The 14,635-nt window shown below is 30.9% G+C and overlaps 3 protein-coding genes across 5 annotated transcripts; 1 reads left to right on the top strand and 2 right to left on the bottom strand.

The window, feature by feature from the left end:
• Positions 1-59: 59 nt before the first annotated feature.
• LOC122538059 (cell division cycle 5-like protein) lies at positions 60-3,453 on the bottom strand. 2 transcript variants are annotated; one of them, XM_043671796.1, is made up of 11 exons: positions 3,238-3,453; positions 2,893-3,158; positions 2,683-2,813; positions 2,111-2,613; positions 1,841-2,015; positions 1,328-1,762; positions 1,125-1,243; positions 876-1,040; positions 699-806; positions 454-627; positions 60-366 (listed from the first exon to the last, which is right to left on the bottom strand). In XM_043671796.1, exons 1-11 carry the CDS (start codon positions 3,280-3,282, stop codon positions 145-147), a joined length of 2,343 nt encoding a protein of 780 aa, XP_043527731.1. In that variant the 5' UTR covers positions 3,283-3,453; the 3' UTR covers positions 60-144. The 2 variants fall into 2 exon arrangements, with proteins under 2 accessions (XP_043527731.1, XP_043527732.1); XM_043671797.1 differs by lacking the exons at positions 2,893-3,158; positions 3,238-3,453 and having other exon boundaries at positions 2,111-2,623; positions 2,683-2,792.
• A 1,171-nt stretch (positions 3,454-4,624) lies between these two features.
• On the bottom strand, positions 4,625-7,234 carry LOC122538061 (exocyst complex component 3). Its single transcript, XM_043671798.1, has one exon. The coding sequence runs from the start codon at positions 7,062-7,064 to the stop codon at positions 4,806-4,808; it is 2,259 nt and encodes a 752-aa protein (XP_043527733.1). The 5' UTR covers positions 7,065-7,234; the 3' UTR covers positions 4,625-4,805.
• A 106-nt stretch (positions 7,235-7,340) lies between these two features.
• Positions 7,341-9,237, top strand: LOC122538067 (short-chain-enoyl-CoA hydratase-like). 2 transcript variants are annotated; one of them, XM_043671822.1, is made up of 5 exons: positions 7,341-7,592; positions 7,703-7,962; positions 8,048-8,342; positions 8,435-8,717; positions 8,779-9,237. In XM_043671822.1, exons 1-4 carry the CDS (start codon positions 7,478-7,480, stop codon positions 8,710-8,712), a joined length of 948 nt encoding a protein of 315 aa, XP_043527757.1. In that variant the 5' UTR covers positions 7,341-7,477; the 3' UTR covers positions 8,713-8,717; positions 8,779-9,237. The 2 variants fall into 2 exon arrangements, with proteins under 2 accessions (XP_043527757.1, XP_043527756.1); XM_043671821.1 differs by lacking the exon at positions 8,779-9,237 and having other exon boundaries at positions 8,435-8,720.
• The last annotated feature ends 5,398 nt before the right edge of the window (positions 9,238-14,635 follow it).

A 14,635-nucleotide genomic window follows, 5' to 3' on the forward strand; every position in this document is an offset into this window, starting at 1 on the left:
ATTATATAAAATCGAGATCTTCGAAAATTTTTTCTTGTCCAAACCACTCTTTTAGTGAGTTTTTATAGAAATTAACTTTGTATTTCACAAAACGTTTACAATATTTACGGTATAATATATTACAATAAATCATCTGGGAATTATTTAACATTGATGCAACTGATCTTGCAATTGCGCATATCGCGCTTGCAGCACGCGTTCTCGTTCTGTTTGTCTGTTAACGTCTTCCATAAGTGCGTTTACCCGTCTTGGTACGGCTGCTTCTTCTTGTGTTTGCAAAAATTTGAAGGTTGAAAGTTCTAAATGTGCTTGTTCTATTTGTTCCCATAAATCATATAATTGTTTTGTTAACACTTGTGTTCTAGTCTGTAATACAAAAAAATTAATATATAAATATTATTTATATGTACTTCAAGAGGAATTTCATATGTTAAAAATAAAAATATTATGAACCTGATATCCTCCAGTAAGGACCTTCAATTTTTTTTCCATTCTTGCTGCTCGTTTCGCTTCACCAGTCATATGCATGCGATTTTCTTCCAACTTTCTTTCGCATGCTTCTACTCTATCCTTTTTTGAAGCTAATGTTGCTCGTGTGTATCGTTTTTGTGTTTCCAGATATAATATCTAATAAAATATAATAACTATTATAATTATCAAATTGAAAATATTTTAAGCATGAAAAATCCTCCCAGTACCTCTGATAAACATTCCTCCCATACAGTTGTATAGGAATCCGAACTTAATTCTCCATGCGCCATACCTTCTTTTACTATAGCCATTTCATCAGTTAAAAGCTTCTTTGCCTACATGAAATATTTGTTAAAATTAATTATAAATTTATATAGAAAATAGAAAAAAAATATAATACTTACAGCAGCAAGTTCTTCTTTTTCAAAATTAACATACGGATGTTGCTCTAAGTAAGCTTGAGCTTGAGCTACTGAATTTGAGGAACCTTTACGATTTTGTTGTATTGGATTTTGTAATGCATCATACTGTAGCATAGTGATCATTTCTCTTTTAATTAGTTCTTCCGCCTAGAATGATATATCCACAATAGTTGTATACATTATACTTATATATATATACACATTATATGTATAATGATTATACAATCATACCCTTTGCAAATCTGTTAATGGAGTATCCATAAATGGCCTCAAAATGTTCATATTTACATCAGCTGGTCGTGGTAAATCTCGTTGTATAACTTGAGATCTCCTAGACAATTCCTTTTTTCCTGTGAAATATAATATAGTATTAATACATAAATTAATTTCTAACAAAAAATACACATTTATTTCACTGCTAATGCATTATATACTTTGTTCCATTAACTCTTGCTGTTGCCTAGCATCTATATCAGCCTGGTCTTCTACAATTTCTGTCGTTATTGAAGTAACATCTTCGTCTTTTGTTTCTCCTTCAGGAACTACTATTTCATAGTCATTACGTGGTGTTGGAAGTGCGTTTAATCCGGCACGTAATTGTTCCTTTACTTGTTTCTGAATTAACGGAGTCTCTGATCCATCCATATTTTCGTCCGGATTAATACTAAGCTTGTCACGAACTGGTGTAGCTGCTAATACTCCATTTTGCGTTCGTGTAGATGCTGGCGTATTAAATGAATTAGTTGGCGTTCCATCGCTTCGCTGCGACCGAAATGGAGTAGCCAAAATTGTATTTGGAGTTGCCACGGCGTTCGTAGAAGGTACAACACCAGTGAAATCAGAATTATTTAATGGTGTATTTAATCCACCTGTATGGAAAATAAAGCGACAAAATTAATATCAAATACGGTTTTTTAATAGTTTCTACCTCACACAGTTATATCAACCTTTTAATGGAGTATCAACATGAGTAAGAGCCATAACATTTTGAGCTTCTTGAAGTATTCTATCCGCAGCAGCCGGAGTACGCGGAGTTACGGCTGCATTAGTTGGTAAAGAATAATCAGCCAATAAACTATCTGACAATGTGATACCACTTTCTGTTGCAACTTCGCGAGCAACCTATTATGGATATATAATATAAAATATAAATTCTTGCATCTAATAGAATATAATAGAATAATAGAAAATAATAGAATATGTTAACTAATAGATACCTCTGATGCTCTACCAAGCTTAACTACTTGTTGTAGTTCCTGATCAGATATTTGTGGTTCTGGTAAAACAAGCTTACTTCTCTTTTTTATTGGTTCTTCATTATTTAACATTCCCATTGGAATGTCGTTTTCTTTTCGTTGTTTCAATTTTTGTTTGTCTTTTCTACGTTCCATTTCTTCTTTTTCTTGTCTCAATTCTCCATCTAAATGTTGCTGCCTCATCTTTGAGAAGTCAATAGCAAGAGGATCAACATGTTCATTAGATGTATCATAAAAGCCAGATGCTGGTCGTTTTTCAAACGGAATCTCAGAATTGTAATTGACCCCACGTTTGCGTTTATTCTTTTGTGATACTGTAATGCCAGCAGCTCTCAATTCTCGACGCTTCTGCAAAGCAGCGAGTCTGCGAGCTTCCTCTAATTGTTTTTCTCTAGCTTTACGTTTCGCCTTTTTACCCTGTGTATTTGCAAGCCTGGCACGTGCCTCAGACAACATTTCCAATTCTGAAAATTACTAATTTTATTGTTGTTACATACAATAGAAAAGGACAGCGTTGAAAATGAAAAGCTTACCATCTTCATCCATATCTTTAGGGTCAGGTCTGGCTGGTTTTGTTTCAGGATTTGGATCAATTTCTCCTGGTTTCAACTTGCGAGGATCATCTGCAGTATCATCTCCCTCTTCTTTTTTTTGAGCTTGATCTCTAATAGGAGAACATAGAACATACAAAACTCATTTCTTGAAATATGTTAGTATAAATTTATAAGATACATTTAACTTACAGCAAATATTCGTAACGTTCCAAGCATTGTGCAGCTGTACGTCCTATAATCGGAGCAATTGTTCTCCATTGAGTAGGCATTAACTTTGCAAGATGAAGAAGCTTTTCATCTTCTTCTCTGCTCCACTCTGTTTTTTTAATACTAGGATCTAACCATTCGAACCAACGTGCTTTACATTGCTTAGCAGACTTTCTATGTAAAAGAGATGCTATCCGGCTCCATTGATTTTTGCCATATTTCATTACAGCAGCTTTCAAGATTTCATCCTGAGAAAAGAAAATATTAATAGAAAAAGCCATTTCCTAGGGATCAAAACGTAAATAGAGGTTAGAAATCAATTTTTACCTCAGTGTTCCGCCAAACACCACCTTTTATCATAATACGCGGCATATTTATATATTTTTTACTATCATTCAAAAAAACAATAAAAATTGAAAAATTTTCACTGATTTTATATATATGTATATTTATTTGATAATTAATAACAGCTTCATTGGGTAACCTAGCGACGCGGTACTCGCGGCTTGCGACAGTAACAGCAACATTCAATGCGACATATCACAGGACAAAACTATAGAGTACAGTGATGTTGCCAAACGTAGGGAAAATATGGCGGCATAGGGACATCATCATGTTGAAGGCAGCAGTAAAGAAAAGAATAGAATTTTTTTGACAATAAAATTTTACACACATCTATATCTAAGCAAAAAGAATGTTTTTTTTCTTAAATATATATATAGTTATAAATAAAGTATCGTGATAGGATAAAGAAACTACAAAGTTTAATAATATAGCATGACAATTATTACATATTGTTATAGTAAATAAACGTACACTTATATTTAAGATATATGAATTTTTTATTATTTCACAGTACGGTAAATAAAAAAAGTAATATTTTTTTAAACAAGTTACAGCTACACAATCTTAATCATAAATATTCTGTAACATATTAATGTATCTACATACACAAACATATGTATATCTATAGATATGTTTAAATTTATTACCAATGTAAGCTGTTTTTCATGTACAATGCTTGTATTTTTTTTTTTTTTGTAATTACATTAAGGACGTATATACATATAATTAAAAACTAATGATTAATTTAAAACTTTTCTGCTTTATTAGATTTTCTTTTGATATTTCAAAACAAAGTATTTTCTATTATATAAAGTTTTAGTTTATCAATACAAAGTAATGGAATATTGATATTCACGACTAATGTATTGAATTCAAAAATTTAAATAATTTGTGTTTAATTGTATATATTAATAAGAATACATAGCTTATAAAATTTTGTTATTAAATATGTATCATTGCTTCAATTGCTTATATTATTACTTTTTTTCATAAGTAAATTGTTTTAAAAATATCACATACAAATTACTTTTTAAAACTTATGTCAAATATTCATTTATATATTACATTCTTTTAAATGTTTGCTCTATTTCATATAAATCAATAATTATACAGAAATAAATATAAGTGAATATATACATATACATTCGTACAGTTGCTAAGGCAGTGAATTGAATATTATATTATTTATATTATATTGAAGCTGCAAATAAGTAAATAATAAAGGTTTTAAGTGTATGTAGAATTTATAAATAATTATTAATTACTATACAATATTCATTTGCACTTTTCAATAGTAAATTATTTTTTAGTTAAGAAATAAGATCAAATTAAATTAAATTAAATTAAATTAAATTAAATTAATGAATGATTTAATTATTTACAATATAATAATATATTATGTTCATTGGTAATTCTTTTGTCATTATAAATTTCTTAAATACTTATACGACTTTAATACAATAAGTACAATATACCATTTACATCATCTTCATTAATGATATGTGAAAAACAACATTTAATGTAGTTTTTTTGCAAATTGCTTTTGAATTTCAAGGCTTCCAACTGAGAAAACTATCTTGTATATATATTTGTTTAAATATACTATGTGCACTAGACTGCGGAGCTTTACGATTACGTTGAGCTTCTAAAATGTATGAAACCTTTTCCCTTGCCTCACTACGAGAAATATCACCTCTGAGGCCCAATAATCTGACTAAATGATCTTCAGTCATGTCTGGATATTTTTCAACCAAAGAATGTAGATCAAGAGAAAGAATTTCCGAATCTTCGCAACGTAATACTTCCGCAAGACGTTTGATTATTTCAAAGGGCGAATTAAAATTTCCTACTTTTGGAGCTATTCTATCGAAGAAATTTTTTAATTTATCAGATTCTGTCATTATTTTTGATGTACATGTTAAACATTCATCATACGTTTTCAAAGATATCTTCCTTTGTAACATTGCGGAAATATAACGCTTTGCAATAAGATTTTGTGCTTCTGTAATAACATAATCAAAATTTTTTGGGCATAGGTGATTGTAATCTTGAAAATAATCTTCTAAAGTTACACAAATGGTTTCTACTGGGATAGGAGATAATAACCATTTGGGAGTAATCAAATCTTGAAATTGCAATTCTAAATCAAGAAAAGATTCTTCTAGCAATATGGCTGCAGCTTCATTTCGTAATTGTTGATAATTAAACAATAAATTTTCGAATTTAACAGTAGCATCTCCACTAGCATTAGCAACCCAATACAGCTGCTTCATTTGTTGTGCTAGTTCTGTAAACTGCAAACAATTATTAACAATTGTAATCATATGATGTGTAAAGTATGGTACTTGACTTCTATCCTCAAAATGTTTGTTTTTGAATTCCAATATTGCTTGTTTGTACATAAATCCATATTTAATTACTTGTTCAATACATAAAACTATAGCATGTGCTGTTAATTCAGTACTAATTGTTTTTGTAACTTGAAGATTCTGATCTATCATCTGAAATATAATCACAGGTGCTGCTGTGTGATAGTATGCTTCTTGAGTGCTTCCTTCTGGCAATATTCCACTCCACCAGTCGACTTTCTCAGTTTCCAAAGTCTTTTTCATCCAATCTTCATAATTTTGACACATATTCTTCAAATACTTCTCTTGTAGATCAGTTATAATTTCAGGACTCAACAAAGGGCCTATGTCACTTGTATCAATATTTAATTCTGGATGTTGCATTAATTCTGGGCCAGTATAAGTATTCATAATCCATGATAATAAAGATACATATTCATTTCCTTCCAGTCCATTGGCAATTATATCCTTTAAATGTTGCGACAGACTTGTATGATACATCTTAACAAAAGTTCTTACAATATTGTACCAAGGTGGAAAACAAGGTTCACAAAGAGTTTTAGCAACTCTCAAATCTTCTAAAATCAAAAGTCTTGTAAGTTCTAAATACCTAACTAGCCACATTTTGTTATCTGCTCTTTCCTCGACATGAGTTCCTTCAATCCTATTGGCTACAGATTTTTCTAAAACCTTCATTGCCATATCTTTCCATTTCTTAGGCCTTCCTGGTGGCATAAATCCACTTTGCTTATGTCTTTGAATAGCAAAATGATCTGCTTTTTCTTCTCTTTCTATGATTCTCAATGCTGTTACAATAACAGTAGGTTCCTTTCTTACTGTGTTTAATGTACGACTTAATACTAATCTAATTTGTTTCTCCATTAACTCAGAAAGCATTTCAACATCCTCTAAATAAGCTTTCAACATAACAGTATCAGCTGGTGATTGATTTGGAAGTTTGTGAAGTTCATAAAGCAGATCATCTCTTGAATTTTCAAGATCCATAATAATTTGATGGGCATACAAAAGATTCCCTTGGTTTATCCATTGTTTGGTCATTTCAACGCTTTCTGGCAAAGTAAACGTGTGTTTCAAGTTTTCTTTGGCGGTAACATATTGAGAATGACGCATGTTTTCCTCTTGAACAGCTTGCAACTTAGTGCTAAGTTCTGGAACTTTACTGAACAACTTGCCAATATCATTTAGATCCTGTTTTATAGAAGCACTACTTTCTAAAGAACTCTGAAGCTGTTCAAAACCTACACGAACTCCATCTAATTGACTTTGCATTGCAGTTTTGAGCATAGTTTCCACGGAAGCTTTTTTCCGGGCTATTCTACGTTTGTACATATCAATTTTTTCCAATTGACCTGGTCGTTGCAATAGATTACACCCATATTTTGTTGCTTTTGCCTTAGCCTCTTCTTCCAATTTTTGTAAGTCTTCCATCTTCAAAGCCATTCTGCTAGTCTCTTATTTTACAAACTAATATTTTACTTTACACTTTTCGATAATTACAAAAAAACAAGGAATAACAGTTTTTCTTAAATAGATTCATTTAAAGAAAAACCATGCAGATTATTTTGACATTTATAAAACCTTGGTTAGGCATGTACTTAAGATGCGTTTACATTGAACAGTTTTGTCAATTATCAACATATAAACTCGCCTATTTGAAATGAACTTATGTCCTGCTGTGTAAATGCACATTGTCCTATTATGTACATATTTGTTCCATAAGAAGCCAGCTTGAATATTTGAATATACGAAACCAGCTTGAATATACGAAAGAGTGGGTTGAAAGAATTTGTTCTATTTTCAAAATAATAATTCATAGTACTTGTAGAATTTTATAGTATAATTGTAATTCAAAAATGCATTTTTTAAAAAGACTGTCGAGAATAATCGACTTGCATTATAAACACCATTCAAGGAGATGTTTAACCTCCAACTCTAATACGGGTGTAAAAATTGAAGCAGAACAAGACAGTAAAGAAATTAATTGTTACTTATAATATTATGTAACATTTTATTTTTTATGAGCTATGAAACAAATTCATTCATGTATATACTTAACATGTAATTATGATTGTACTTAGTTTCAGAAAAAAATATTTTAGTGGAGCATTTTGAGGCAATTACTTTAATTGGTATAAATCGACCTGAAAGCAAGAACGCTTTAAATGTTGCAACTGCACAAAAATTGTCAGATAAATTAGATGAATTTGAAAATGATGAAAATTCTGTAGTTGGAATCCTTTATGGTACAGGAGGAAATTTCTGTAGTGGTTATGATCTTAAAGAAATTGCACAATATAATGGAAAAAATGAAGAAGTTCTACCTCAGTTTGGATCATTGGTAAGTTAAACAAGTTTAAAACTATGTTGTGTTTAAAATTATATAATATTATGGTATTAATCTTTCTGGTATGGAATGTTCATAGGCTAATAAAATTGAGTTATGTAAAAAACCCTTAATTGCTGCTATAAATGGATATGCTTTAGGGATAGGTTTTGAACTAGCCTTAATGTGTGATCTCAGGGTAATGGAGAAAGGTGCAGTATTAGGATTTGCAAATAGAAGGTTTGGAATACCTATATTATGTGGTGGTACTGTTCGATTACCTGCTTTAATTGGTTATTCAAGAGCAATAGAGCTGATATTAACTGGTCGTTATATTGATGCGAAAGAAGCACATTCATGTGGTTTAATTAATCGTCTTACAGAAACTGGCAGTGGTATAGTTTATTTTATAGTAACAAATAATGAAATGTATAGATACATCAAAAAATATGGTGAAATTATATTGGCATATTTTTTTTATTTATAGTATTAGGTATAGCAGTGAATTTTGCAAACTCACTTGTGAAATTTCCTCGAAAAACATTACTTGCAGATCGTGCTTCTGCATATTTTGCTACATTTTCTGCTAAACAGTTAGAAGAAGCTGTACAATTTGAGAAAGACAATGCATCTCATTTAGTATTTGAAGAAGGAGTTGCAGGTGCAAAAAGGTTTGTTACAGAAGGATTAGGAAAGCATGGAAAATTTTACAATATTACAGAAAGGAAAACTAAATTCAAAGAACTTGATAAAGAATTTTTATAAAAATTCTTGTTCTCAAAGACATATATACATATATATGAAATTTCATATAGTTGTATAATATATTTATTTAAAAAAATATATATAAGTTTTGTAATGTGATTAAATTTCTTTGTTATAAATACAGTTATACTATTCTATGTGTATTAATGCCTTTTTTTAAAGAAGATTTAGCAGATGAATTTTTCTTAAGAAAGGCATGAGATCTTAGTAATGTATCAGTGCACCTCTTTGCTGCTTTTCCAGTAAGGAGTGGTATTATGTTAATCATTTGGCCATGTATATCTCCTACACAAATTATATTCATTGAAAATATAATATTTCATATGAGATTTAAAACTTACGTTCAAATGTAACTATTATATATGTCAAATCCACTTGAAAAACATCAAAACCAGATGTGTGTGGTTGAAAAAAGGAAACTTTCTTTAATTGACAATTGATTTCATCAGATAAATCAAATTCAGCTAAAAATATGTACTTTAATTTACATTTATTAAAGTTAATAAAAAAATTATTTGGATATAATTCGCTTACTTGTATCATCCAATCCTACTACATTTCGAATATAATTCAATATTAACTTAAGTGGACAATTAATATTTACTAAGATTTCTTTATCTACATTCTTCAATTGTGTATCTTTTTCATTATTATTACTAATAGGAACTGTATGAAATATATATGATATATTATTTATTTAATGTATATTATATGAAAATATTCTTACTGGAATATTTGATTCGTATAATCGACGTCATACTTCGTTGCATATAACGTTGCTTCTAGTAAGTTTCAACGTGTGAATACAGAAGTAAATAATACAGAAGTAAACGATAAATAAATTAGAACAATACAAAAGTAAACATAGAATAAATTTATTAATTCATTCTACGCATCCTGTTTGCATGATACAAGGTTAAAATAATTGAAAGTCATTTGATATTTCATTGCTACTTGTGCATCTAGTTCCTGAATTGAATTTTTGAGTTTTTTTTTTGTAATTCTTAGAAAATGAAATACGATTGATTTATATATTTATAATATCCAATAGTACAGTATCTCAACATTTATATAGAAGTTATATAATATCCAGCATATATTTTATATTTAGTTTCGCAAGAGATAACATAATTCCTTATTTATTTGAAAAATGCTTTCTATAATTTTAAATCATAAAGTTAATAAAGTAATTGACATAAAGATCATTGGATATTGCATATTATTGAGCTAACAATATGTGCATTGGATGCGCTTTGGATTATAGTTAGATTCTCTCTAGAAGGAGCTGACACGTTCATTCAGTTGGAATTTCAAATAATCGTGGAATTTCATATTCAAGTTGAACAACGACCGTCCGTAGGTTTAATTAGCGAAAGTAATGCGAGCCGGCTAACCACCATCGAGCCGGTTAAAGTATGATGAAACGAGTGCAGGTGGCGGTGCATTGTTGCGCAATCGTTCATATCCCTCCTTTTCCTTCTTGTAGCCAGGAGTCAGGACAAGAGTTCTCTTGGTAACCAGAAGGCTCCCCCACCAGGTGCCTTCCTCCTTGCCCGACCTGATGAATGTTACGCACACATTAAATTTATATGATTTTGTTTTTTCTTTCGTTTCTTCCTTCTATTTCATCTATTCTAAAGATTTGATCCTTTTTTTTGCTAATCTTTTGTATTGAATAGTTACATTTCTTTTTTTTGCAAGTGGAAGGTAGATGTCAGGATGATTCTGGAATTTAATTGAAGAAATTGCTTAAATATTGATTATTGTAATAGAGATAAATAGATGACATTATAGGATTTCGTCGAAAGAGATGAAAAGCTATGAAAAGATTTTTATTTGTTCAGTAAATCAAAGCTTCCAGCAACGATAGACTATAGTTACTTTGTTTAGTATATTCAATTTAAGATTTTCGATTATTCTTCAAAGTATTTTTTATTCTCTAATGATAAAAAATAAAAAAACTCTAAAGCTATTTCTTAAATAAAAAAATTTTTACAATTTGTGTCTATTTAAATTTTGAAATTTACGAAGTTCTTATATGAGCTTCTGCGCAGACGCGTAGTAGTTCACGCAGGCGCACTACTGTTTGCATCGACAATCGCAAGTGTTTAAAAATTATACGGAAACGCGTGTGAATATATTAAAATTCTGCTCATTAAAAACTATTAAATATTACTAAAAAATTTCACAAATTCAATAAAACGAAATTTAATATCAATAAAATGAATTTGACATATAATTACAGATCTGTCATTTTTGAACAGTTGGTATTTGAGAACAAGTGACACGAAATCCCGTAAGAGGTCAGATTTGTTCTGTATTTCATCTGTAGTTTAAATTGAATAGCCGTTCGTTCGAACGTATATGGTGTATGATATTTATTGCTGAAAATATTTTCGTACTGTACTTTTTGAAGAAATCAACCAAATTCTATTCTTCGTACGTGTTTACGTGTATTAACGTAAACTTAAACGTATTACTCCTCGAGTAGTTCGTGACATGATCTGTTGCGCGAGAGGTTAGTCCATTATCGAAAATCATGGCGCCAAGATGTATCTTCTTGCGTGATGTTTATTAACTGCGTAATATTTTCATTTTCATTCTTTTCTCATTCATATTTCATTCATATTAGTATTCTTAAATATTGTTTCCTTTTTATATAATTTGTGCCTTTTATACATTTATTTGAAAGTCTTTGTTTTCTTTTGTACAGATTATTGATTGATTACGAGAATCGATGAAAATTTGAAGCATTACGAGGGATGCTACAGTGATGTTGAATTCAATAGTTTTTTATGGAGATATGGTAACTTTTTATTTTTATTGTATTATTAGCAACATCTATCTAATATTTAATATATATTCATTTGAAAAAGACAAATAATTTTCGGAAAAGGGCGCCATCACAGAAAAGTTCAAATTCTGCGCATCGTGTCTTTTACGTATTGCGCAGCTTCGCTTGATGAAAGTGCGCGCCACATATGAATAACACGAAGTATATTTGAAACTTCAGTAACACATATTCAGAGTTACAATTTATATAGATTAATTGTATTACGTAATATTTATAGGTATTTGACAATGTTAAGAAATACTTTATAACGTATAATAATATGTTAAATATATTAATCATATATTTCATATTCTTATTATATTTCTTTATTTATGATAAATATTTGTAGAAACATTTTTATATTTAGAGATAAATTTTTTATTATTTCAAATTTCTTAAATTTTTAGTACTATTTTTATGAACAAATATACTTCTTTACAGACTTTTTCCAGTCTTCGCTTCTTTCGTGGATTCAGCGATTCCTATTTGATGTTGGGTGTTACAATGATTTTCCTTATGCAATAATAACACTGGTGACAACGTTCTTCACATCTAATTGTGAGTCGCATGCATTTTTGTTCCTCTGGTCACTCAATCATGTTGTAGGATGAAAGGTCCAAATCGACACGAGTGACTGGTTGTATTACATAGAACTTTGACGAGCATAGTGATCACGAGTATTTATTACACTCGTGAGCAGTAACATTTTCTCGCTTGTGTTTTATTTTTTTAGCTTAGGATAGGTTTTCTTGCACATAGTGTTTTTGAATGTTACTAATAATGAATTAATTTTTACATTGATATAATATTACAATATTGGTATGAATAATGATATTGATAATTAATTCAAAATCACAGAATATATATTCATTAAAATTATTTTGTGCAAGAAGACACATCGCGATAGACAGATTTCAGAATCAAAGTAACAGTTTTGAATATTATTTTTCTATTTATAAAGATTTACTTTGATGAAGATATCGTCTAAGGATATTTTATCAGTAGTTCATTAAGAGTTCATTATTATTCATTGAATTTTATATTATTTGCACTGAATTTTATTTCCTTCCTCAATAAATATATTCATTATATTCCTTCCTTCATCCACACATAGCATTTCAGTATTTTATTACCAGATTATAAAGTATTCATTGAAAATTGAAATAAAATAAAGAAAGTATAACATAAGGAATATTAGTTCGTTAGATGCAAAATAGATATGTTAATCACTTTTTTAGTTCAGGATTTTCAGATTTAATCATTTCCATATTCATTGCTAGGACCTCAGTCATGTGCCCAGGTGCTACTTGGCTGGGAGAAAGGCAATGGGTATGATGACCATAGTTTATAAGTTTAATAATTTCTCAGCGACTGACGATGTTAGTGTATCGCGCACGACACATTTTTCGCATGTGTGTATATGGTTAGGATGTGGAATTGCGTCGTTTTTGCTGTTATTTCAAGCAACGTGTAATAATAATAATTTTCAATTTCACACTTACTTTCGTATTATTTGTTTCAAATGTTATGAATATTTATACACTACGGTCATAAATATTTAATTGAAATTGAAATTGAAATAGAAATACATAAATATTTTATTCAAATAGAAATACATATATAGGTATTTTAAGCAATGGTCGCTGGCCTTCGTCAGTCGATTTCAGGAAGATGGTACGTAAATTAGAGTGTGAATGTCGTGTGCGACACTCGGGTGTCGGAGGTGTCCCGGGACGTCCTCTCTAGTTTAGGTTTGCGCCCGGGTGTATGTGTGAGAACCGTGGAGTGAGTGTGTTGGTGTGCCTGTCTTTTGCCACTTTTTAAATATAGGGCGGCTGAATAGGATAGGTAGCTTACATTCTGGTATGTGTGCTTTAATTATAAGTAGGTAGGGCCGGGCAGGTTGGCACAGTCTCTGGTCGCGTGCACTCTCGCGTGTCTAACCTGTTTCTGGAAATGCAATTTGGGAAATCGAAGATTCGGCTGGCACGAGTGGAGCATGCCTCGTCGCTGGCTTTATCTATCGATTTTTCGAATTTCGCGGTCGTGGACGCGTGATAGATTTCGAATCGAACGTTCGCGCTCGAGATTTTGCGCTTCAATTAGCTTCGATATTTTGTCTTTTTTTTTTTTGTCGGTTCAGACAATCTCGAGCCTAGATGTAAGTTTCAGCGAGCATTGCGCTCGAAGAAAGAAGAGGCTATAAGTCGAAGAGGCCCGGCAAATTGCCACAGAAGAGGGCAACTACTAATGGCTTTTCATCTTCTGGACGGGATATCCATCCAGAGCATGGATAGTCATTCTTGTTACTACTTTGTCACTATGCTCGTATTTATAGCATGTAGTTGTAATATTTCCTTTTGGCTGATATGTATCGATCCATCACCACATTGGTCAAATCGCGATTTTCCATTCGCGTTTCGAGAATTTGATTGGTTTTATTAGAGTTGCGAAAAAACCGATGACTTCGGTTTGACTTCAATATTATAATGCAATACTGTGATTTTTCTTAGATCTATTTTATCATAAATTAATGCAAATGTTTTAAGTATTTTATCAGAATTTGTTGGCGTGTTTTCTCTTATAGATGTAATTTAACTTCCAGGTTCGCTTTCAGCGTTAGATTTTTCAAATTTTGAGTTTCGTTACATTCGAGTGCGAATTTTATTTCTCCTGAAATTTTTCTCAGTTTCAAATGACATAAATGTCGAGTAACGTTCGTAGAGAAAGGGGTGGAATCAGTGTTCTCGATGTATACTCGCGAGTGATGATAATGGTGAGGCGAAACGTGGAAAAAAAGAGGAGTATAAAGGATAGAAGGGCGGTTCCCAGGATCTTCTTTCTGATTAGACTCGATGTATACGTGGCATTTGAGAGGATGATGCTAGAGCCTTTCACGAATCACCACTCGATTCTACAATGTGTTATTGTTGTCGACGAGCTCGCGAAACAAAAGTTCCTTTCGTTGGGAGAGGCAAATCGATGCGTTTGTGTTCTTTACGAGGAAGCGAGGTGTGAAAGTTGTACGCAGTTACGTCTGATTGTTTCGAACATTTCTAATGGTTGTTTATTACATAAACAGAGAAAACG

Source organism: Frieseomelitta varia, unplaced genomic scaffold (genome assembly GCF_011392965.1).
Source record: "Frieseomelitta varia isolate USP_RPSP 00005682 unplaced genomic scaffold, Fvar_1.2 scaffold_956, whole genome shotgun sequence".
In the NCBI taxonomy this organism is placed as follows: domain Eukaryota; kingdom Metazoa; phylum Arthropoda; class Insecta; order Hymenoptera; family Apidae; genus Frieseomelitta; species Frieseomelitta varia.

Excerpts from the sequence above, each read along its gene's own strand:
- LOC122538059 (XM_043671796.1), bottom strand. The coding sequence starts at position 3,282 with ATGCCGCGTATTATGATAAAAGGTGGTGTTTGGCGGAACACTGAG. Across the intron at positions 1,763-1,840 it reads TGTTGATACTCCATTAAAAG|GTGGATTAAATACACCATTA; the intron begins GTTGATATAACT and ends TTTTCCATACAG. Across the intron at positions 807-875 it reads AAAAAGAAGAACTTGCTGCT|GCAAAGAAGCTTTTAACTGA; the intron begins GTAAGTATTATA and ends TATTTCATGTAG.
- LOC122538061 (XM_043671798.1), bottom strand. The coding sequence starts at position 7,064 with ATGGCTTTGAAGATGGAAGACTTACAAAAATTGGAAGAAGAGGCTAAG.
- LOC122538067 (XM_043671822.1), top strand. The coding sequence starts at position 7,478 with ATGCATTTTTTAAAAAGACTGTCGAGAATAATCGACTTGCATTATAAA. Across the intron at positions 7,593-7,702 it reads AATTGAAGCAGAACAAGACA|TTTCAGAAAAAAATATTTTA; the intron begins GTAAAGAAATTA and ends GATTGTACTTAG. Across the intron at positions 8,343-8,434 it reads TCTTACAGAAACTGGCAGTG|TATTAGGTATAGCAGTGAAT; the intron begins GTATAGTTTATT and ends TTTTATTTATAG.